This window comes from Passer domesticus, chromosome 2 (genome assembly GCF_036417665.1).
Source record: "Passer domesticus isolate bPasDom1 chromosome 2, bPasDom1.hap1, whole genome shotgun sequence".
Lineage (NCBI taxonomy): Eukaryota > Metazoa > Chordata > Aves > Passeriformes > Passeridae > Passer > Passer domesticus.
The window spans coordinates 14,048,109-14,071,205 of record NC_087475.1 but is presented as its reverse complement, the minus strand read 5'-3'; the positions used below and the strand labels follow the sequence as shown (position 1 = coordinate 14,071,205).

General features: G+C 38.3%; 1 protein-coding gene across 1 annotated transcript in view; it reads left to right on the top strand.

Moving 5' to 3' along the window:
• The window catches only part of PDK3 (pyruvate dehydrogenase kinase 3), a 49,979-nt gene that overhangs the window by 13,313 nt on the left and 13,569 nt on the right, over positions 1-23,097 (top strand). The window contains exons 2-5 of the mRNA XM_064407424.1: positions 5,232-5,373; positions 11,932-12,003; positions 19,501-19,685; positions 21,809-21,898. Of these exons, the coding sequence (XP_064263494.1) occupies positions 5,232-5,373; positions 11,932-12,003; positions 19,501-19,685; positions 21,809-21,898 (489 nt within the window). The remainder of the gene's footprint in view (positions 1-5,231; positions 5,374-11,931; positions 12,004-19,500; positions 19,686-21,808; positions 21,899-23,097) is intronic.

Sequence of the window (23,097 nt, the reverse complement as noted above, 5' to 3'; positions counted from 1 at the left end):
ACAATTCAGGAAACAGAGTTCTACTCTTTCATTGAATGGAAGGTCCACCAGTGATAACATTGATGTGTAACCCCAAAACATTCCACTTTTCATCTTTTCCCTTCTGACGGCATTACATTCAGAAATTCTTATGCATCCAAGTCTGCTTTTGTGACCTGTGCTACCTCAAAGGTTCTGGGTCATGTTTTATTGCTGTGTTTTCCTTAGGCTTTTTTCTCCCTCTGATACCTGTCTAGTTGAATAAATAACATGATTCATTTTTGGTGGAGACATGTAACACTTTTTCATGTCTGGAAAAATTGATTTAATATTAAATGTCATCTTCTGGGTGAACTTATTTTTAAATTTTAATGTCTAAGTTTACTTATATTCTCAACTTAAACTTTTGCTGTGGCAGTCACATCATGCTTCAGGTGCATAAGCAAATCACCAACATTGACTCTCGTGAGCAGTGACCATTCCAGTGTTTGTACAGGTACCACTCCCACAGTATTTTTACAAACCCTGTGTCTGTCATGTGTAAGGCTGCTACACTGTAAAAACAGAACATTAGAAAATTCTTCAGTGACCTTAGTTTGATGTCGAGTCTGGGGTATTGCTGCTTAGATCTTTGTTTGACTGATGCATTTTCTTATTTTCACGATGTTGAAGGTTGTGTCTGTTGTCAGTCCATTACACTGACTTGTTTTTAAACTAAAGAGCCTCAAGATTAGCATCAGAGTTTCTCCTTGGTGCTAGTTTTGAGCTGAAGGTTTCAAAGTGGCAGAGAGGAGGCCATGAGTGTGCTTTTCTGTGTGACTTTTACATAGGGTGACTGATAAGCCCAGACAGGTAAGATTGTTCAGAAGATTGAAGGTGGTAGAATGTTTATTAAACAGTTTCTTTTTTAAACCTGTGGTGATACTTGACATTTCTTTCAGTTTTTGTGCTAGGTATGCATGCAATAGTGATACCTTGAGGATTAGTTCCTTCACAAATGTCTTGCTTTTTATTGTCATTTTTCTGTCAAAGTAGCTGTTACTGTATAACTTAATTTATGCAGCCTATGCTGTGTTTTTTCAAACTCTGACTTGCTTCAGAGTGTCTACTTTTTGTGTGTTTCCCTGTGCAAATTTGCACTGCTTTCTCTTTGCAAGTGGTTAACAAAATATGAGGTGATCACTTCCTTCCTCTTGGGTCATGAGAGAATTAGGGCTACAAAGAGTGTTAGGCCATGTTCAGTCTCATCTCATTTCAGAGACTGAATCAAATCGCTTAGTGTAATTTTGGGCAGATGTCTACCTTCACTAGTAAACGTGCCCAAATTAGATCAGCTTGCTCTCTTTTACAGTGCTTTCCATCAGGAAGTTTCTGCTAATTAAGAGTTGACTCTTCTGCAGTTTGATGCTTGTTTGGTTCTTGATGGACAAGGTTACTGCTGCCTCCTCTGCAGTGAACTGTGAGGCCTTGGAGAGCATTGCTGTGTTCTTTATTTATTTCTTCTTAGGTAAATCCATTCACTCATTCATTTGTCACACACTGTCTTATTGTTATCTTGGTTTTTGCTGCGTCCATCTATGCTTTTAGATAATGCTCAAAAATACATGTAATTTACCAGTAGGGTGGGATATTTTATGTGCTTTTCCTTTATCCCATTGGATCAAATTCTGGGTTAAGCTGCAGGTACTGTAAGTATGATCTTACACTTTCAAACTGATTAAAAAACTCTAACTTCATTAAGAGTAAAAGTCTGAAGCTAATCTAGCCTCTTAATCCTGAATTAACACCTAACCCCATAGAAAATGTAATTACTTTATAGGGTTATTTTCTACCAGGAGGAATAGTATGGGATTGCTTTGTTCCCTGCAGTAGAGCAGACCTGTTACAGAGAGGTTGCATCCTGTCTGGTTTGTTGTTTTTGTTGCCTTAATGTGATTCTTGTTGAAAGAAACTTGTTTCAATTGCCTGAGTTTGCTCTGCCCAATTATTTCTCTTGAAGCCACAAAACTGAGTTATTTTTCAATTGCAATCAAGTATTGCTGTTTTACAGACAGTGGGAAACAAATGGTGGTGGTGTGTGCTAAATTCTGCACCCTGTATATCATGAGATGCCTTACTTTACTTTCTTCTTGGCTTTGTGGATAGGAAGTGTTTGAGTCTTCCAGTATTTCCATTTTCAGTTTCTTAAAAGCATACTTTTAAAGAGTTCAATTTTTTTTTAAATAAAGCTAAATACAGCCCTTGATGCCTAGTGCAGTGTAGCTTCCACTAGGAGATAGGATGACTTCTTTTTCCATTTGAATTAATACAAAGGTAAGCAGGTCCTTGTTTCAAGGAGGGATTATTCACAAATGTAACTTGCACTTTAACTCTGAGAGAATAATTTCAAATTCCTTTGAACTGAAACTGATAGATTTAGACTGGCTTTAGTCTATGCTGTTTCAGACAAAAGGCTGATGCTGGCAACATATATTGACCCAGCTAAAGTCAGAACAAAATCAAGTAAGATTGCTGTATATTTTGAAAAATAGATGGAATTAGATCAAAATTAAAGCCAGCCTTTGAAAAAAAAATTAAACTGACTATGGCTAAATATGCAGAAGTTTCATTGCAGCTTATTAGAATGCTGTTTCTGGAAATATCTTTAGAACTTAGACTGACTTTATCATAAATGCAACTATAATATAATTTATAATAAATTATGTTAGGAAAATATCTACACATACAGATGAAGGGATTTTATTACTTAGTCTGATGTCCCTTCTTTTGATGGAAGTGGTTGTACAGGTGTTGCTGTGAGGAACAGCAGCCAAGGAGCAATGTTAGGACACAGTTTGCTGTTGCTTTGAAAGCTGGAGGATATCTAATTGCTGCTGCTCCTGGTGGGTAGCCACAGAGCTGGAGGATATCTAATTGCTGCTCTCCTGGTGGGTGGGCGGCCATTCTCTCTTGCCCTGCGTGTGCTGCCTGGCAGGCAGGTAACTGACCTGATGCTGAACGCTGAGGCAGCTCTGTGGAGGGTCTCGGGTAAAGTGACTGCAGCTAAGGGGCTGATAGGAGAACCATGTGCCCCAAACCAAACAGCTGAGCTGAACTTAAGCTGAAGTAAGCTTGTAAGCAGGGAAGTCTTAAAAACCAGAGCTTCCTTTCCTCTTCCTGCACTGAACATGCAAAGGGACCCCAAAGGGCTCTGTACCTAAAATGTAACTGTACAACAGGGCAAGGCAGCTCCTTGAAAGAGATGGCTTAGAGCTGCTGGGGTGAGACAGGTTGGATAGAGATGTGCCCTTGCATGTGGGAAGAGAGGGTGTGGGTCTCTTCAGCCAGTCATGCTTGCCTGTAGCAGCTTTTGTTTGCGTGGCACAAACCCATGAGCAGTGGGTTCTTGTCCATAATTTTCTAATTTTCTGCATGGGCTATCTTTCATTCATTTTTCTTTTTATCACCTAGAGAATCACTGCACTTGCTCTCAGTCAGTCTTGGGAAGAAGCAGTTGTTGTCTTTGTTCTGAGGGGTTTTCCTGCTCAGAAGGTTTCAGCTGAGCTGAGTCAGTCTTTCCTGCTGTCCAGCCTCAGTCTTTAAAGACCTGCCATACATGGTGACTTGTGAACAAACAAGAGTCTGTCCTCTATTGTAGGTGAATTGGTATCTAATTTACTTGAAAGATTGAACTCTGAAGTCATTACTGTGCTTCAGAGAAAACAATGTAATGTCTTGTTTCCTTTGTCTAATTTTGACAGGATGTTTATATTTGTAATTGAGGTGTGAAAATAGGACCAAGTAAAACAGATCCAAATGTTTACTGGAAGAGTTATAATGAAATTGGTAGCACTGTCAGAATTTAATGAGCCCCAGATTGATGATACCTAAATGAGCAAGAAAAAAAGGGAAATCCTAATCCTTCCTGCATATTCCCCAAGCTAATGTTAGGGTTTGGGAACTAATCCATCAATGCATGCTATCTATGCAAAGAAGGTGAAAACTCAGTGATTATAATGGGACTGTCTTAAAAAGTATTTCCTTGATTGTGCTAGTTGCATTGTACTTGAAAGTTGCAAATTGTAAATCTCAGTGATTATGTGCCTAGCACTGGCTTTTAACACTTTCTGGTTTGCTTGAACATAATTTATAGCTCTTACATTATGCCTTCACTCAGAAATTTTGCAGATGGTTGAACTGGTTATCATCACAAAAGACCTTTGCTCTCTTTCTAGATGAAAGCAGAATCCTGGCTGTTCATTACAAGTTAAACATGGGCTTCTAAATAAATTCATTTACCTGGAATCTTTAGAGATTAGAAATGATAGGACTTTGTGCACTTGTTAAAGGATGCAAAGCACAAAAAACTATGTTAAGTGAAGTCTAATTTTCCATCTTGGGTAAATGGCTTAATATCTTGTGCTTTTAAGTATTTGCAGTATCCTTAGTAACTACTTTAGCTTAAGATTGCTCTTAGTCATGCCAGTCTTTCAGTTTGTATAGGATGGCTTCAGAGAATGAATGCTGTTACCACTAGGTCTGCAGGAAGGTGTTCTTATTTTGCTGGATCCATTTATTTGCTTTCTGACTGTATGGTTGAGATTTTTTGTATGTTTCATTTTCAAAATACTAGCCTAGATAAAAATATGTTTTAAAAGTGAAAGTTAAAGATAATCTTAGCTGAGGCCTTTCCAAATGAGAGTGTGGTGATAAGCACTGGACTTTCCTTCCAGGTCTCTAGTGATAATCTTGCAGGCCAGTCCTAGGATGGATGATGGCCTGTGCTGGTCTCACCAGGTGCTGCAAAAATGTTTAAATACTAAAAGTTGAAGAATTTGTGACATGAAACATCAGCAAACTGTTGTCATTATTTTGTCCTTCTGTTCGCACTCCTTTCCCTCTCTTATGTGTGCAGCACTTACTTTTAAAAAGTTCACTTTAGTATAAAAGTCGTATCAATAAAAGCTAGTATTTTGGGGTCTTATTTCTGGGTAATATCAAGTATTTGATATTCGATGAAATTTATTCCTATGATGAGAGGTTTTTCTTTATGGGAGAGAAAATGAGATGATGTGAAATGTGGAAGAATGTCAGACAAAAAGGTTGAAACTCTAGGAAGGTGAAAGTTTAAAATATGTCTCAAGAGTGAGAAGAAAGAAAAGGAGAGTACTGAAATTGCTTTAAAACTTTTTATTTTCACAAGGGTTTTTTTTAAAGCTTCTAACATTAGGAAGTCAAAATTTGATGTGCTGCAATGTTTTTCCTTCCGACAGGTCGTGACAATGCCTGCGAGAAGACTTCGTACATGTTCCTGCGGAAGGAGCTTCCTGTGCGACTGGCGAACACCATGAGGGAAGTCAATTTGCTGCCTGATAATTTACTGAACAGGCCTTCAGTTGGGCTGGTACAGAGCTGGTAAGTTAAAAAAAAAAGTGGATTGGAAAGTTATTGTAAAATTAACACTGCATGTATTGTTCTGCTTGCAACAGAGAATCATTGAATTTTTCTGAATCGGTCAGTTTTCTGCCTTGAAGTGTTTATAGTGTGTCTTGTCAAATGAAGTTTCATTTTCTTCTGATGTTGGGTATATACCCTAATCTGGATCCTAGCTAAGGATTTGTAAGTTAGTAAAAACATACTGTTGTCTCCCAGGTAATTAAAATGAGTCCATAACTTCCAAGAACAAGATTTTAAAACGTTCCTTACAGTACTGCACTCATGGCTTCTTGAAACAGCTGCTCTTTCTCCTTATTCTTCCTTTGCAAAAATCTTGAGAGAAAGTTAAAACCTCATCTGTTTTTCTCACTGGTAAATCTTTAAAAACAACCTGGTATTCAGTGGAAGTTATAGTATGGGTAAAAAGTTTGGTGTCATCCAGTAAACAGTATTATCCATTGTAATAACTATTGTGGATCTAAAGTGATTCCAAGTCCTGCCATCTTTTCCACAGTAATTAATTTCTAGCCTAATTGCATGTTTGGTGAGATTTAGAGATTGCTGCCTTGGATATATACGCACAAAAAAATCATTGTTAATGGGGTGTTTATTGTTCCTTTACCTGTTAATATTTTCCAAATACTTTTTGTAAAAATATTTTTGCAGTATACAACAGAAGTCCCTTTGTGAGTAGCAGCTTATTTAACAGTAAAAGCAGTTAATGTTGGCTTGTGTTAAATTCAGTCATAGCCCTTGAGCCAAGAGCTCCTGTGCTGACTGTATGTTGACTGCTGGCTTGGGTCTCCTATTTATCAAGCTTCAGACTTAGAAAATATAAATTAGGATGTATGGTATTGTGTTTGTCTTTGCAAGGTAACAGTGGATGTCTTGATGACCACTTCAAGTACAGTGATGAAGTGCTTCAAGTGAGTGTAAATGCTGTGAAGCCACACAATCACTTTGTGGTTAGGTAGCAGCTTGTAAGGTTTGAAGGCTTGTCTGTGTGTCTGATGTCACAGGAGGTTGTTATGTTTGTAGAAAAGAGTAGATAATATGCAGGTCTTCTAGGCTTTTCTAATCTGGCTGACTTGTGAACCTGTCTTTAATGAAATGTGGACAGATAAGTGAATGAAGAGAAGGAAATAATTTTTCTGTAGTGACTGCAGCATAATACTTCTAGTCCAAATGTCTGTGCTGTGGCTTGTGCTTCTGCCCTGCCTATACAGAGCCAAGCAACTTCTGCATCCCTCTGGCAAAGGAGCTGCATGGGCATTCAGAGTGGAGGCCCCCTTCAGAATTTTGTTGAAGAGGTTTGAGGACTCGTGATGATTTCTATGGCCACAGTAGATACTACTGATTAAAAAAAAGGAAAAAACCACCAAAACTCCAAATGAAAAAAAGCACTGTCGTGTGTTATATGACAATGTAATTTGCACTGTCACAGCTTTAGACCAGTCTGTTGGATGGGCTAAAATACCAGACTGTAAAATGCTGAAGAAGTTGGAATGCACATCAAGCCCAGAGATGAAAGTTTGAAATCAAAGTTTTCACTTTTCTTCAAATTTTGATTCATAGTTAACTAAGAGTTTTTGTGGAAAGGAGTATTTTCATTGAGATTATGTAAGAATATGTTTATCATCTTATATCAAAAATAAGAAACGTAGTTGATGCATTTTTCCCCCTGATTATAGGTGTGGACTTTAAAGAGCTTAATTCTTATTTTTCTGTTCAGAGGTTTTTAATTGCTCAATTAAATATTTATCTGTAGTTTGTAAGTCCTGATTATAAATCTTGGGCAAAATTTACTTTAACATTTATTTTTTAAAAAGACCAAACCAAAGGTTTTATTAACTTCAGTGTTAATGATCTTCAGTGTTATGCACCTATACTGATAGCAGATTTTGAAACACATTTTTGGTTCTTAACCTAAAGTTTAGAGATGCTATCAGAGTGAGATTCCTGAATTTTGTGTAGTAGAATAAATAAATAAATACAAATTTAGTTGTTCAGCTGTTTTGTGAGCTTGTAAAATGAAAAAAAAACACCTCTTCTTGGTGCTGTTCAAAACTACTTCAAGAAAATCTTTTATTGAGGGTCGGATTTCAGGATACTGCTATGACATAGGTTGGGAAAGCTTGGCAGTTCATTAATAGGCAAGCCAAAATCTATTGTATATTTGCTACAAGTTAGAAAGACATTTAATTCCGTACTCACTTTAATGTATTTATTTGCTAATATTCAGTAGTTTATATAGTCACAAGTTTGTTTCATTTTTGCTCTAATTTTACACTAGAAAACATATGTTTTTATGTGCTTTTGGAGAGACTCCAAATTAGCTGGAGCTTTAACATTTGAGTTCCTAATCTATTCCTTAATGCCAGCATGCCAAAAATTAATACAAAAAGGTCCTAGTTTTAAGATGGGTTTTATTAGACTTTTAAGTTCAGGTGGCTCTGTAAGGAATAAGAGATCAGCCCTGCCTACAGTGCAGCATGGATCCCTTCCCATCAGTCCTCTCTGCTTCCAGCCATCAAACATTCTGGGTTGTGTCAGTTTTCTTACCCTTGGGGTTCCCTTGGGAGGCAGCCTGGTTTTGCTGCTCCCTGCTGCAGGCAAGACTTGTTCTCTCCTTCTCCCATCCATCTCCATGGCCGTGCTGGAGGCACTTTGCTTCCTGTGCTTCGCTGCCTATCCCATTTTACAAACGATTGCCTGATTGCTCTTGGGAAAGGTGCTCTGTTGGTTTTTTCTCCTTCCTTTCTGGGCTCCTCAGCCTGATGTGTGCAGCACTGAGAGGCAAGACCTCTCCTTCTTTGTACTGCTCAGCTACATTTTCCTGAATAAAGCTGGCATTACCCAGAGAATGAACTCTGAACAAACCTAAAATAATAGTTTTGGATTTCAGTAAAGGTAAGACTGTCTCAGTTTGAGTTCATAGTTTAATTTGTGTGTATCTTTTGCAAGGGGTAGGGAAGGAATAAAGTGACTCAGGACTGAAACACAATTAATACGTTCTGGCTGTGAAGTGCAATGACTCCAAACAGCAGACAGATCAACAATCAGCACCCTGTTTTCAGCTTTTCAAAATCAATGGGCATCTTGCTTGATCTGAAGAAGTGGGCTTTTTTTTTGGCCAGCTTTGAGAGGGCACTATAGTTAAAGTGCAGGTAGGATATTGAACATACAGCAGAGTTGTTTAATAAAGGATATGGTCACTAATATGATGAGGGAAAATAGTTACAATAAAACCTTACAATGAAAAGGTTAGAGCTTACAAAATATCAAAAATAAGCATGAGGTTTGCACGGTATGTTACTCAGTTATATGTAAAATTTACATTTTACTTAGTCCTGGACAAATTTCTCTATTTTTCTCTACTACTTTTCCTTAGAAAATGCTATACATTTCTGTTTCTCTCTTGGGAAAGACCCATTAGAGACATATGTACAGTTTGGGGATTAATAATTGGTTTTTTTTCCTATTTTCTACATTGAGATTATGCTGGCAAGATTGTGTTACCATGGAGATTTGTTTTATTATTTTAGTGCTTTGGTATTAAAATGATTGTAAGGGGAAAGCTTGGTGAAATACACATCAGGAAAAAAGCAGAAATATCTTGCATGATTTTTTAAGAAAACCCAGAGCTGACATTATGGGCTTTTGCAGTGCTTTCATGTATGAAGTGTGCCATTCTAAAATTACTGTACATGGCAGACTAACAAGAATTCATTCTATGTGGCAGTAATTAACAGAAGAACAAGACAAAAGGGTGCTTGAAACCAAAGAGCTTGCCCAATGAATTGTACTCTAATGTGATAAAAAATTAAACACCGGAAAGACAATATGTTTGAAGGGCATGGACTTTGATTTCTGCTTTTGATGACTCACCAAATACAGCAAAATATAACTGACATTCTCTTTTTCTCATATATGCTGGAATTTTTTTTTCAATTTGTATTCTGTATAGTTGTATGGATTTATTAATGATACAGTAATCATGCATTATTCTGGTACTTTTTTGTTCTTTCTGGCTGGTAATTGTGTGTCAATTATGTTTAAACATCACAAGGTCTTGCTTTTCATTGCTTGATAAATCCTGTAGTTACCATCTTCATTTATCCCTTTCTGCACCTACAATTCAAATTAAAAGAAAATGCAAGGAAGTAGATGGATTGTATGAAAAGGGAATGACATTTTCACACACACTTTTACAGGAATGGACTGTGTTGCTGGCTGCTCACCTATCCTTACAGTATAATGGTGGTGATGGTCATTAAGACCAGAGTTACGAATTTCCTTTTAAACATATTTTTTAATAATTTCTAATTTTGAGCTGTTTGGAAGGGAGGGAGTAGGGTGGGGGGCTGAATTTGGTGTACAAACTGGAAATCACACCTGCATAAAAGAAAAAGGTGTACAGCATTTGCACCTCTGAGTTTCCTTTCAGAGACTTAAGACACAGGGTATTGCAACACCCCAGACTGGGTGATGTACAGTGGCAGGCACTGAGCAGTGGGTTAGGGTTGTTTTACGTGAAGTGACTTGTTTCTAGCTTGGTTTAGTCATGGGCTTGGAAGAAATTTGAGTAACTTTGGTATAAAGTTCACCTTTTCTCTGGTCTAGCTTCTCTGGATACAGTGCCTTTGCTAATGAACTTCAGAAAAGTATTTCCTTTACTTTAGAATCAGAAGGAGAGAACTCTAAAGGAAAAGCATTGCTTGTTTCCATAATTTCTCCAGTAATTGTAGGCAACCAGTCAAATCCACACAGTACAAAAATCAGGCATCAGCTGCCTTCAGTACCAGCAGCCTTCATTGCTGTTTTAGCCTTGTGTCTGCACAGGATTGCTGTGGTTTGACATTTATGGTAGGAGGCCTGTATTAAAAACAACCTTTGTGTTGCTTCTCAAGTGTGGTGGTGTCTTTCAGAAACAGGACTTTGAATAATGCTCATTATACAATGACAGGTCGAGGTTGAACAACATGTACCTCTGTGAGTGAGCATGATCATGATTTAATTGTTGCATGTGAATCATGAGTTCAGAGTGTGATGGTTGTGAACTGGTGCCATCTCTTAGCAGCATAAAATAACATCTTTGAAAATAAGCACTACTAGAGGTATGAGCTACGTGCCCTACTTGTAAGTGACAAATATTTGGGGGATTTCTGTAACGGCTCCTGATGTTTGCAGGAGGGCACAAATGCACTGAGGGACAGGAGCTGGTGTTCCTGTGCTGACCATGTTGAAAATGTCAGTGTCCCTGAGGAATGTCGCAGTGACCTGTGGCCGAAGCTTGAAATGGGGGTGGATTAAGTGGCATGTGGTTCTGGAGGGGGGTCTCACAGACAACAGTGCTGTCCTAAGCTTCCCTGTAGCTTGAAGATGCAGGGTGAAGTTTCATAGCCTCATTAAGCTGGTCTTAACATAGAACTGCTACCAAAAGAGCTTATGCATAGGTCATTTTGTAATCTACTGGGTAGCTGCTACTGGAAAGTGGTTATCTTTTCTCTCTTGTGTTAGCTTTAGCTGTTTAGACCTTTCAGTTAGTTGTTTTCATGTGCAAGAAAGGTTTGTTTGGTTTTTCTTTTATTTCACCACTGCTGGGGGTTGGAGCTGTTGACATGGACACCTGATTAACATCTGATGAGTGTTGATACTGTAGTTTGGCAGTGCTAAACCAGGAGTGAAGGGAGGGTAGTGTTGAAACCCTCCCTTTTATGTGTGTGATTGATTCCGTGTGTGATTTACCGCAGGAAATAGGTCCTGGCTCTGTAGTCCTTAAAGCCCCATCTGTGCTGCTGAATGCATCTGCTCCGGGGGTGATAGCTGGTCCTGAGGCACAGCACTGTGTGTGAGGGGCACAATCTGTACTGGTGGTGTTGTTCATGTTGAGGGCCTCTGGTTTGGGTCCTCTGTGGTACCTCCGGGGCTCTAAGCCTCAGTTAATCTCCTGTGAACCAGATGCCAGAGCAGGAGAGAGCTGTGTTGTGTAAGGGGGTTTTTATGAAACCAGGGGTTGTGTCACACGGAGGAGCTGTGGGAGTGTGTGAATGGGTGTGCTCTCCTGGAGAACTCGGGCAGGACCAGCTTGGTGCAGTCCTGTTATTGTGCCTTTTGGGGACTGTTCTCCTGAGCTTTATTTTGAAAGAAAACTTGGATTGCTCTCTGAGGAATATGGGAAAAAACTAACATCAGTACAGAGGAGATAAGCAGAAAAATCAAAATACAGGGACAAACTACCTGAAATTACAGATGCACCTGTGAGAGGTTTTGCTCCTGTTAACTTCAGTTTCATTTATATAGCAGTTTTCCTGAATTGCAGACTGTAAGGTCATAAGTAATACTTTTTAACTTAATATAATATAGGTGCTTTCTTTCCCTTTGTTGCAGCATCTCACTCACTTTTAGTCTTTGAAGAGAACTATGTACTGTGCACCTATTACTTTTATGTGACCCTGTAGTCTTAAAACTAAAGAAATTCAAAAGTATTTTATGTTTAAGTATTTTAATTTTTTATGTAATTTTTGCTTATTTCAGGTACATGCAAAGTTTCCTTGAGCTTTTAGAATATGAAAATAAAAGTCCTGAGGATCCTCATGTTCTGGATGAGTGAGTAATTTATTTTTTCTAACAGTGCCTTTTAAAATAATGTGTCTCAAATACCAAGTGGTTTTGTACTATATGAAAACAGTTACCTTATTTGTAAGTTAGACTATGTATGGCAAAAGTTAAAATTGTAATCTGGAGTGGAATGTAGGTATCTAAGTGCTTTTGAAGAGTATATTTTGTATTTATGCAGACTGGTAGTTAAAGAAATGGCATGAAATGCTTCCTTCAAGACTGTATTGAGAAAACAACATGGATGTGAGGCTATACCTGCATATCAGATACTTAAGACTAAAATGTCATTTTAATATACATTGAGCTTAGTGCTCTGTTGTGTATAAAGTTACAAATGTTGTTAATGTATTAACATTAATAGTTTGATTTTTTTTCAGTTTGAAAGCATTCTAATGTGTCAGTCATTGTTTTTATCTAAAAGCTTTTTTAATGGACTTCAATTAGTGGTGATCACCTACCTCACTGAGTAACATTACTTGAAAAGAAAGGAAAACTTAGCCAATTTTCTTTATCAACCAAATCACATGGAAATTGCCATTAGAATGTTTCCTTGAATTGTGTATGCATAAAACAGAGAAGAACCCCACATGTGAGAACAGCAGGTGCAACATATGCATCAGAGACATGAAAACAAAACAACAAAAACACACATACCTGTCCAACACTGGGGTCTGTTGTTACCCTGTACCTACAGCAGTCAACTTGGTTTCAGGATATTACTTCTTGCAGGGTTTTTGTTCCATTAATTAGCTTTCTTAGGGTAGTTTGTCTTTGGGATTTCTTTTTAAGCTCTGAAATCCTGCATGATCAAGCAGTGCTTTAAAGAGAGTTTCATAAAATGTCTTGCTCTGTGCACTGTGCAGCCTGTGTTGTGCAAAAATAAGTTTTGCCTTCAGCAAACTTCATGTACATACATTATGTTGTTACATTAGGTTAAACAAGGGCTTTGGGAGGTGCTGCATTTCAAATGTTGTGCACTTTTGGTTGTGAGCCTGTTATCTAAGATCTTGACACTTTAACTTTTGTGCTTCAACCAGTACATGTAGGAGAAGCTCAAGTACAGGAGTATGAAGCTCCCTGAGTGGCAGATCTGTAGAAGGAGCCATATGGATTAAAGACTAACTGAATTGTAGTGCTATTGAACAAGGGGAAAGTAACCATTTACTCAGAGTGAGTACTATGCTGGAGTGCTGCCTGCAGTTCTGGGTACTGCCTTTTAAGAAATTAAAGCACTCATGGACAGTACTGATACGAAAGGAGCAAGATTTAGAGACTTGGATAGTTCCACCTCTGAATAATGCTGAAGGCATTTGTCTAGACTGGCCAAAAAAAGATACTGGAGACACTGGAAGTCTGCATGTGCCAAAAAATAAGGTCCCTGTAATAAAGGATAATTGGGTTGCTCTAACTGAAGAACTGGAGAATTAAAAAAAGTCTGTTTTTTATTAAAGTTGAGAATGTATGCAGGGGAAAAAAAGTAAAGATTGTAATATTAATGAGGATGGACTAAAGGTTGTAGAGCATCAATTTTAAAAGCTTTTATAAATAGATTTGGTGGCATTCTAGGCGTGCTTATTCTGTAGAGGATAAATCAAATAAAATGTTCAACCACATCTTGCTGTCACATTTTGTGATTCTGTATTTACTGTTTGCTGATGACATAGGAATATCTGTTTGTGACTAGTTTCGCAGCAGGCTTTCCTTTATGGGGTTGAGTTACCAAAACTTAGGTGTCTGTTGCCCTTTGAGGTGGCATGAGCTGTCCTAAACACCTGAGTGAGCTTGGCAAATGTGACACAGGTGCTTTTAAACCTGCAGTGTCCTGGATGTGTGGGTTGAGGCAAGGTGGTTTTGGAACTTCTGAAACCATCTTTGGTGTTCTGTTTTTAGGTAACTGAATTTCAGCTTTTTAAGAACTTCTGAGGTTCCAGGTAGAGCACAGTATAATAAATAAAGGCTAATGAATAGTTCTCTTGGAGATCTAGTTTAGAGTCTCATAATTAACACATCAATTATCTGATACTGCCATATGGATACAGCATTCTTGATACTGTTTCACAGCAACTGCAAATACTATTTTCAATGCTCTATATGAGTATGGTAGAACAAATATTTCATAATGAAGCAAATATCAATATCATTCAGGATAACTTTGTTAGAAGCTTTGAAATCTTGCACTTATTGTATTCTGTGTAATTAAGCACATAAAATAAGGATGTGTGGAATTTATTGCTGCCTGTTGAGGTGAAGTTCACCTAGGGTCTTTGACAGTAAGAGCTGTATTCTATACTGCATCTGACCTTTGAAAAGAGATTAAAACTGTATTATCTGATTAAAGAGCAGATTTGTTCTTTTTGGCAGTATTGGATAGACTAGCTAACATTAGAAAGTCAGATTTACTTTCCTGCTCTGGGATGTCATCTATTCCTAACTGACTGAAGGCTATACCATTTAATTGCATGTTGAGCTGTAATTAGATTTTTTTAAAATACTCTTTACAAACTACGCCTTTCAAAAATACTCCTAACTATGTCCATATTTATGTTATGATAATACAGATAAATCTAACAAATTTCTCAACTCCTGTGTCAGTATTCCATGTTGCTGCTATCTAGCCCTCTCCTACTTTCATCAGTGTGGTCAGAAAGTATCAGGAATGCTGCTTTTCACTGGGGAAAACCCCAACATTTCTGAGTTAAATTAAGTTTGCATAAAAGTTTTCTGTTCTCTTCTGATTGTACATATCACTACATATGGAATTTGAGCCTTTATCTAGGACTTTAAGTCCTGAAAGACACTTAGTTTAAGTGTCTTTAGGGTTGCAGAAATGGGAATAGTTGTTTTCTTTAACCACATTGATTTGCCTAAAGAAAAACCTGGAAGATTATAAGCTATGTCTGGTCCTTTGGGCCAAAGCCCTTTCAGCAGGCAGTGTCCGTGGGGTACCTCTGAGCCTGTAATGAGGGGCTGGAGTAGCTTCATCCCTTGGCTCCTTTCCACTGTCCTGTTCCTGTGTGGAACGTGCTCTAGAACAGCACACTTTACATGGTGATGTTACAGGGTATATGGCTGGTAGTACAGAAGACCCAGCCTTGCATCCTGTGGTCACTGAATGCCCATCCTTGTCCAAGAATATCAGGTGATTTAGGCATTTCATGATGGCCCCCATCCCTTCTCCCTTGACTCACATCCTGTGACACTACTTTTGCCGGGGTGGAAGTGCCTTTGTTCCAGTACCATCCCAGCAGCTTCTCTTTGTAACTGAACATGGTTCATGCCTGTCCACCTGAGACACTCAAAAAACATGAAGAATAACAGAGCAGTTGATTTTTAGAAATTTAAGAGTGCCTTGTGGAACTTTGTCAGCTGAGCTGGACTTCAGTTTCTGTTCTGGCTAATCAGGGTGACGGTAGCAGAGGAGAGGAGGGGAGCTAAACTGATCATTCAAGGAGGTTGGATATCCACAGGTCTGCTCTGTCAATGTTGGCAGTAGTTCTTCAATTACTGTTTTCTAAAATGGTGCAATGCTTTTACCAGTTGAACAGAAAACTGTCCCCTGACTATTTGTGGTTTTATCGCGGGTTGTCTGGGGAGCCTGCTGTGGTATGCTCAGTTTGGGCTCTCTTTCTGGGGAAACCATTTTCTGTATTAATGTTATGGTATTACATGTGTCATGCATGTGCTGGCACAGCTGTGTGTGAGGCCACACAGTGAAGTGAATTGGAAATGGATGTAGTGGAAGAATATCCCACGTTGAGCTCTGTGGTCCCTGAAACGTTAGTGTGTGGCCTACAAAGGCAGCAGTGCCCCTGCAGTGGAGAGGGTGAGTGGTTATAGGAGTTGGTGCAGAGACTAAAGTAAAGCTGGTCTTCAGAGTGGCCCAACTTCCCTCTGCTCCTAGTGTATGAGTTGGGCAGTTGGATGTTCATGAGTTTTCTCTTTTTGTGAATGTTGGACAAAATCCTTTGAAGAGATTTTTTTTTCCGTTGGCATTGTTCTAATGAAGCATTTCAGAAGTGTTTCAGTTTCTCTGTTGCCTTCTGTTGGTTAGCAGACCTTATGAAGCCTCAGGGCAGCATTGCCACGTTCCTGTCACTGTCAGTAGTATGGGCATTTGTCAAATGGTAGGTTACTTTTACCTTTTTGATAACACAGATGTCTTTTTTAGCTGTAGAGGGGTCAGGTGGAAGTTTTTCTGCAGTTCTGCCAAACAGTGTGATAACAGGAGTGCTAAGATAAGGCATCCACGCTTGGTGAAGGGTGCAAGCAGAAGTGTTGGAAATTTCCCAAGATGTCACTATCAAGTAAACACACAGAGGCTGAAGCTGTGTTTCAGAAATTGAAGGGTTTGTAAAAAGGCTGTTCACATGTGCTCTCAAAGGACACTTAGTGCAGCCTCTACACCCCCGGGTTTCTTTGCTGTTTTTTCTCTTTGTGGCCCTCTCAAGGGAGGGTGTGAGGGGGAGTGTCCTGGAGCTGGCAGCTGCCAGCATGTCTGAGATAACGTGCACAAGGAACTTGGTAAACAAGAGCCTTCCTTTCTGCAGCGTTGCAGTTAAAATAATGGTTCTGTAAGCAGTTTGAGCTAAGTAAATATTGGAGTACATCTGATTAAGAAGGTGCTGTTTTGTTACTTTTACGTAAAGTGAAATGCTACTTTAATTAGTTTTGAACTTTGGAAGTAGATATACTTTCTAGTATAGAAATCTTTCAGAGTGTGAACTTTTACCTCTCTTTCTCGTGATATTCAGCTGCCAGTTAGCACTGATTCAAAAAAGAGCAGCCATTGAGAAAAACCTCAGACCATTGCATTTGTTGCATTTAAAAGGGTTTTTGCTCTACTCATCACTTTTGTGTTTTTCATTTTTCAGGTAATATTATCCATAAGAGACACTAAGAAAATTCCCTTTGTCTTTATATTGACTTTCGTATGCTTGAGTTCTTGTACTGTAATGATAGATCAAAACAGAATAATATATACAGGTTATTAGGAAGTTAATTAATGAGTGTTGTGACACGTTTTTTTCTTGTATTTGCAGATTTTTTTTGCCTTCATTTATTTAACATCTGTGGTAATGCCTTAAGTATTCTTCTGTTAACGCAGAAACCACTGAAGCTCAGTTAACTGAAGTAGCTTCTTATTGATAATTTCTCATTTGTCAAACCAACTGCATTATTTATTCTTTGTGGTTTTGAAAATACACAGAATTGTGGACAAAGAATGTAATTGGTAAAACATTTTCAGAGCTGTTCTGGAGTATTCCTAGTTAATCCCATAAACAGTTTAAAAATTCCTTGATACGGTCTCCCACAATTTGAGTACAGTAAAAGCTTTGTGGCTTTCAAGGGTTGTAGCAGGTAGAGGGACTGTAAGGAATGAGTATTAAGATTAAGGAGATGTGTTCTGATTTCTGCTTTGCTACTTTGAAAGTTGCCTGTATTCCTCTTGCGTTTGCTCCTTTAAAAGCATCTGCTTAATGGAAACGTGTGAGTGAACTCAGTTATCTTGGAAGATGGAACAGGAGGTTTGTTGTATCAGTGCAATAATGAGGAATTCCTTTATTATATATTTAATTTTATGCTGACTAAGCTTCAGCTATGATTTTGCTGGTCTGCAGCAGATAAACCCAAGCCCTTTGCCCTTTGGCATGCTCTGTGCCTTTAAGCACTTTTGCAGTGGGCTATCAGTGAACAATTTGCCCTCTTGGCATCAGATATATATTTTGGATAGTGGAGGTATTTAAAAACAAATAGCAAAGCAAACAACAGTTAGGGAAAAGTGTTGTCAGTTCTGTTTCAGATGTGACTGTAAACATTGCTTCCAGCCCTGCTCTTGGCTAGGGCCTTGTTGCTCAGAAACAGAGAAGCAGCACGAGTACAGCCAGCACCAGGCTCTGACATCACCTTTCAGAGGTACCATATCCTACAGAGCCAAGGCTCAATAAACACATAAGGTCTATAAACCTTCTAAGCATTAAATGTTCTAAGCTGCCCAGTCAGCAAGACTGCCAAGTAAGAGAACAGTCGTTCTGTACTGTGGTAGTATTTAGAATGGGGAATTAGGCAGTTAAAACTTCCCCTTTTTTATGCAACAGAGTAGTGTTGAAAGACTGCTGAACTGTTTGTTAACACCCAGGAAAAACTGGTAGCTAGACTTAGGATCAGGAAAAAACTAGAGAAAAGGGATCCTACATTCCTTTGCAGCTGGCAGTGTTGAGTGGGAGAAATTATTTTAGAAATGTATCACTTGTTAAGAATGGTATAAAAAAATTACTGTCTTGACTAAGTGGTGCTGTAAAGGAAGAAAACATCTTATTTAAATGTGGTGACAGTGGCTGGTCTTTTTTACTTTTTGTGGTCTTTGTTCTTTCCCTTGCTCATTTGCAGGGGGATTGGGGTAGATGACCTTTCAGTGATTTCTGTGATTCTTTCATTAGCTGGTGTATATTCTACTTTTGATAAAAATAGTTAATACATTTTCAGTATTCATTATGAATCTACAAAGAATGTTCTGTCCGTGTTTTTAGAAAAGGATCTATAGAGTTGCAGATGCAGGCATAGTTGAACAAGTGTTCCAGTTCTGCTTTCCTTGGAAAGCTGCATTTCACCGTTTGTACTTTCTATAACAGCATTCTATAAACATTGTGGTGTTAACATTATTTTAATATTGGAGAATGTAGCAGAATTAAGTAGTACTGGTTTTCCATATTTCCTCTTTAGAAAGCTATTAATAATTGATATTTCAAGTATGTATGGCTTTGTGTTTGGGGGAAAAAAGGATGAGCACATTGAAGATCACAGGTGTTGAGCAGCCTTGGCAGGAGAAACAGAAATCCTCCAAGCTGTTTCAAAGGAAATGCTTGCTAAAAGCATGGGAGTGTTATCTAAAGTTGCCGAGCTCCGGAGGAGAGCACTCTCTTGTATTCGCTCTGCCATCCAGTGGTGTCAGAGGAAACTGAACACGAGTCACACAATTACCTGTCCTGAGATTCTAACTTAGCCCAGGAGATGCCAGGCAAAGGAAATGCATCCAAAATTCACTGCATGGGTTGAGGTGTTGGGAAGAAAGCAGGTTTTTCTAAGGAAATCATAAAGGGTGGTCATGTTTTTTTCCCTGAGTTTCCTTTCCAGTCTCTCAGCTACTGTTAGGAGCTGCAGGGGATGACAGTTGTGGTAGTGCATGTGGTTGTGGTGAAAGAGAATCTTTTGCTATCCATCAGTGTTCAAGAGAGATTGATTTAATTTCAAGGAATATTTGTGGCAGGAATAACTTAATTTGGGGCTCTAAATGCTTCACAATTCTTGTGAGTGAGAGGTTGATCAAATACTTCTTTTTAAATAGGCTTGTTTAGGTACTATATTTTTTTATTTTCCCTCTGATATTATGTTATTGACTGGGAGGCATAGTCAACAGATAATACGGTTATGCTGTTGTTGAGTTTAATTTTATTTGTAACAATCTGTTTCTATTTTTGTTTCCTCCAGCTTTTTAGATGTTTTAATTAAAGTCAGGAACAGACACAATGACGTGGTTCCAACCATGGCGCAAGGGGTGATTGAATACAAGGAAAAATATGGCTTTGATCCATTTGTTAGCAGTAACATCCAGTATTTTCTAGATAGATTCTACACCAACCGCATCTCTTTCCGTATGCTTATTAACCAACACAGTAAGTAATTGCTTTACTCTTCCTTGAAAACTCAGCTATTGCTTGTAAACCTGAAGATGAAGCTTTGTTTTGTATTTTTTTCCTTTACTCATGACTATTCTGTGCTAATTGTGGCACAACAGATAGTGGCAACTGGTTAGTTTGGTACTTTGCAATGATCAGAAATTAATCCAAAACACCAGTGTGGTTTCTTTTAGAATTGTCAGTTTTTGTTAGTGTGGCTGTTGCTTTTTAGTATTATTGGCTGAAATGGCTGGTGAAGTGATACATAAAGTATTTTTAGGTAGTAGTAGAGTAGCTGTATCTTCCTGCTCACAAAGCTTTCAACATAGTTTGTAGAGCTCATATTTATTTAATAATGAAATGCAAAGATGCCATAAATTTTGAATTTACGGAATTCTGAATTTAGGTTAGGTACTATACATGTGCTTTTTTCCAGCATGTTATCTAGACTTTCTTGCCTTCTAAAGACGTTGAGTATTTCTAACTGAAGTTTTAAGTTACATCTCTTGCCTTCCATTACTTCCTATTTCCTATTTATGGATAAATGCTGGAATTAGTAATCCTTTGTCATTAGGTTCTGTTTCATTTGTTGTTACTAATAAACTCACTTTTTTATATTCGTATTACAGAATGAAGGGAGTTACATGCACAGCTCCCTTTAACCAGTATGTGCAGCCATGCAGAAAGTGATCTGTGTAAAGTTAAGGACAGTCTTCTGATCTGTTTTAGTGTGTCTTGTGCCTTTTAGCTCTAGAGCTTCATTCTCTGCTCAGTGTTTTGCTTTTCTGAACTCCTAGAAATTTTTGTATGCTACAGATAATGCAGATGCTGGAGTATGAGGTGTTTTACTACAAGTTGTGTGTCTTTCCAGTAACCTTTCATGTGACTAACAAATGCCTTGCTGTGTGTGTACAGATAACTTGAATGTGGCAAAGCATAGAAAATGAAATAAATGTACAGCTTTTTCTTTACTTGCACCTGGGCAGAGAAGTGACAGACATAAAACCAAGTTAAAAGGTTTTCAAAGAAGAGTTCTAGCAGTAGAGTACAAACATTGTCCTGATATAATTCTTGGGCTGAGTGCTACCATAATTTGCAGTAATCCTAAAATATTAAACTTGATTGAGTGAACTGAACTAGCTTTTCCTATGGATCCTCCTCTTTAACTGGTTGTGGCTTAAAACTGCTTGTAGATGCTTAAAATTTAGTTAACCTTGTATAATGTCTGTGTGTTAGCAGTGTTAGTGGTCTGTCTGTGATGGCAAATATTAATCTTGAAGCACTGATGAAAAAGATAATTGGAAAGCAGAATGCAAATCCAGGATTTTGCATGGTTTGCATTTCTGTTCCTACATTCCTGGCAGACTGTTTCCTACAGAACTCTTCTGCAGGACACAGTGCCCAGTGTGTGAGCTTGCTGTGCCCAGGGTAGGAAAAGCTTTCAGATCTAGACTTTTGCTCACCTCATGCTGCTCCTGCTTCATGTCAGAGCTCACTAACTTGCTCAAATGGCAGAAAATCACTCTTTAGAAATAAAGTACAAAACCTTTCTACTTCCAAACTTTGGGAGTCTTCTTTAAACTCTTGGTGAAGGGTCTGGTGAGTACCAGACCCTTGTACAAAGAGGGAGTGGGGATCATACTGCTGAGATCCAGGGAGAAAGTGGAGTGAGTGAGACCTCTGTGCCAGCTGTGAAATTGCAGCTTAGGTGAGTGTAAAAGGCTTCTCATGATGTCTTACAGTTCCACAGCCCTTTTTACTGTAATGTTTTCATTGTTGGGAGTGCTTCTGTTCTGACATAACAGTATGAATGAAGTGTTTTACATTTTAATTTTATCTAGTTTTTTATAATCTGCTTAGAAATGTAGGTTTTCACCTTAACCCTCCCACATCACGAATTCTGTTTTAACTAGTCTTAACTGTAAAAACTGGAAAAAAAAAGGAGGGAAGATGAGCAGTTAGACAAGTAGTCTTCTTAAATGAGGATTCTGGCAATTTGCTGGAGTATCTTTTTACAAAATGATGCAGTATCCAGTAAATCTCAGATACCATCAGATTCAAACTTTCTGGCCTGCCTCAAGGGTGATAAATAATTTACTACAATTTCTTTTTTATTTTAGCACTTCTGTTTGGTGGAGATATTAATCCTGCTCATCCCAAACATATTGGAAGTATTGATCCTAATTGTGATGTGACAGAGGTAGTTAAAGGTAAGATGAAGTTAACATTTTTTTTACTGAAATCCCCTAACTTAAAATATTCAGAAATATTTTATTGAGATACAAGAAACTGAAGGTGATTTAAATCCATTTTTTCTTTTCTTATTTTATTAAATGAAAGTTCTGCTCACAATAAAGCCCTGGGCTTATTGAGACTTTCTAATGTCTTCATTATTGAGAAGAGGGAAACTTTTGGTCTGTTAACAGAATTAAAAACACTATTTGATTTTTAATAGCTTTAATCTGTACTTTTAAATATCAGATGAAGTGTCTAAATGTTTTGTTAAACTTTAGATGTTTTCTTCCTGAAATACTTAGAAGCAGGTTCTCAGGTACTGCTTTGGTATCACATGCTGGTATTACAGAAAACTGGGAGTAAGTGAAATTTCCATTTTGTTTAGTTTTGTTTAGCTGGGCCTTTTAGTAAAATGTCCTCAGGTGTACAGATATCCCAGTGAAACTCCACATTGCTCTGTCATCTGATCATACCAGAGCCTGTTCTGTCTCCTGCAGAAGACATGGATGTGATGGTTGTACCTGACTGCTCTGGCACAGTCACACTGCAGGTCCTGTTTGCTCTGTGTTCTGAATGTTTACATGCTTTCAGAATGTTGGCAAGGAGGCACGAGGCAATGCTGCCTGCTTTGAGAACATCTCCATGGAAGGTTCACACTCTGGGTGTATCTGTTTGCAAATGCAGGTCGTGCTGTAGGAGAGAATTCCAGGCTCTGTCCTTTGCTGCTGTTTATGCAGCTGCAAAGGGGGGTAGAATGTATTTCTCCTCTTCGCTTTCTTTCAGCCTTTGGTGAAGTGAAAGGGAAACCTTTCTTATCTCAAAGTCTGACCTGCATGATAGTTCACTTTGTAATGCTTTTTACAGCTTTTTTTTCCAGCTCTTCTTGGCTCCAAAGGTAGCCTTTTTCAGCAGCTTCTTTTTTCTTTTGATTTTTTCTTTTTTTCTTTATTCCACTTTGGCCTCAGCATTTTATAGGTTATGGCCATGCTGTTTATTTAGCTTTGCCTTCTAATAGCAATATTTGAATCAATTTTGATCATCAGATGCACAGTTGCTGCCTTCAACAGGGGAGTGCATAGTGTCAGAAGGTGCTAAGCCCAGTTTTCAAACAAGTAGCTAAAATTAGATGACTTACAACACTGACCAAACAGTGTCCAGTGTTGCCTTTCAGAGA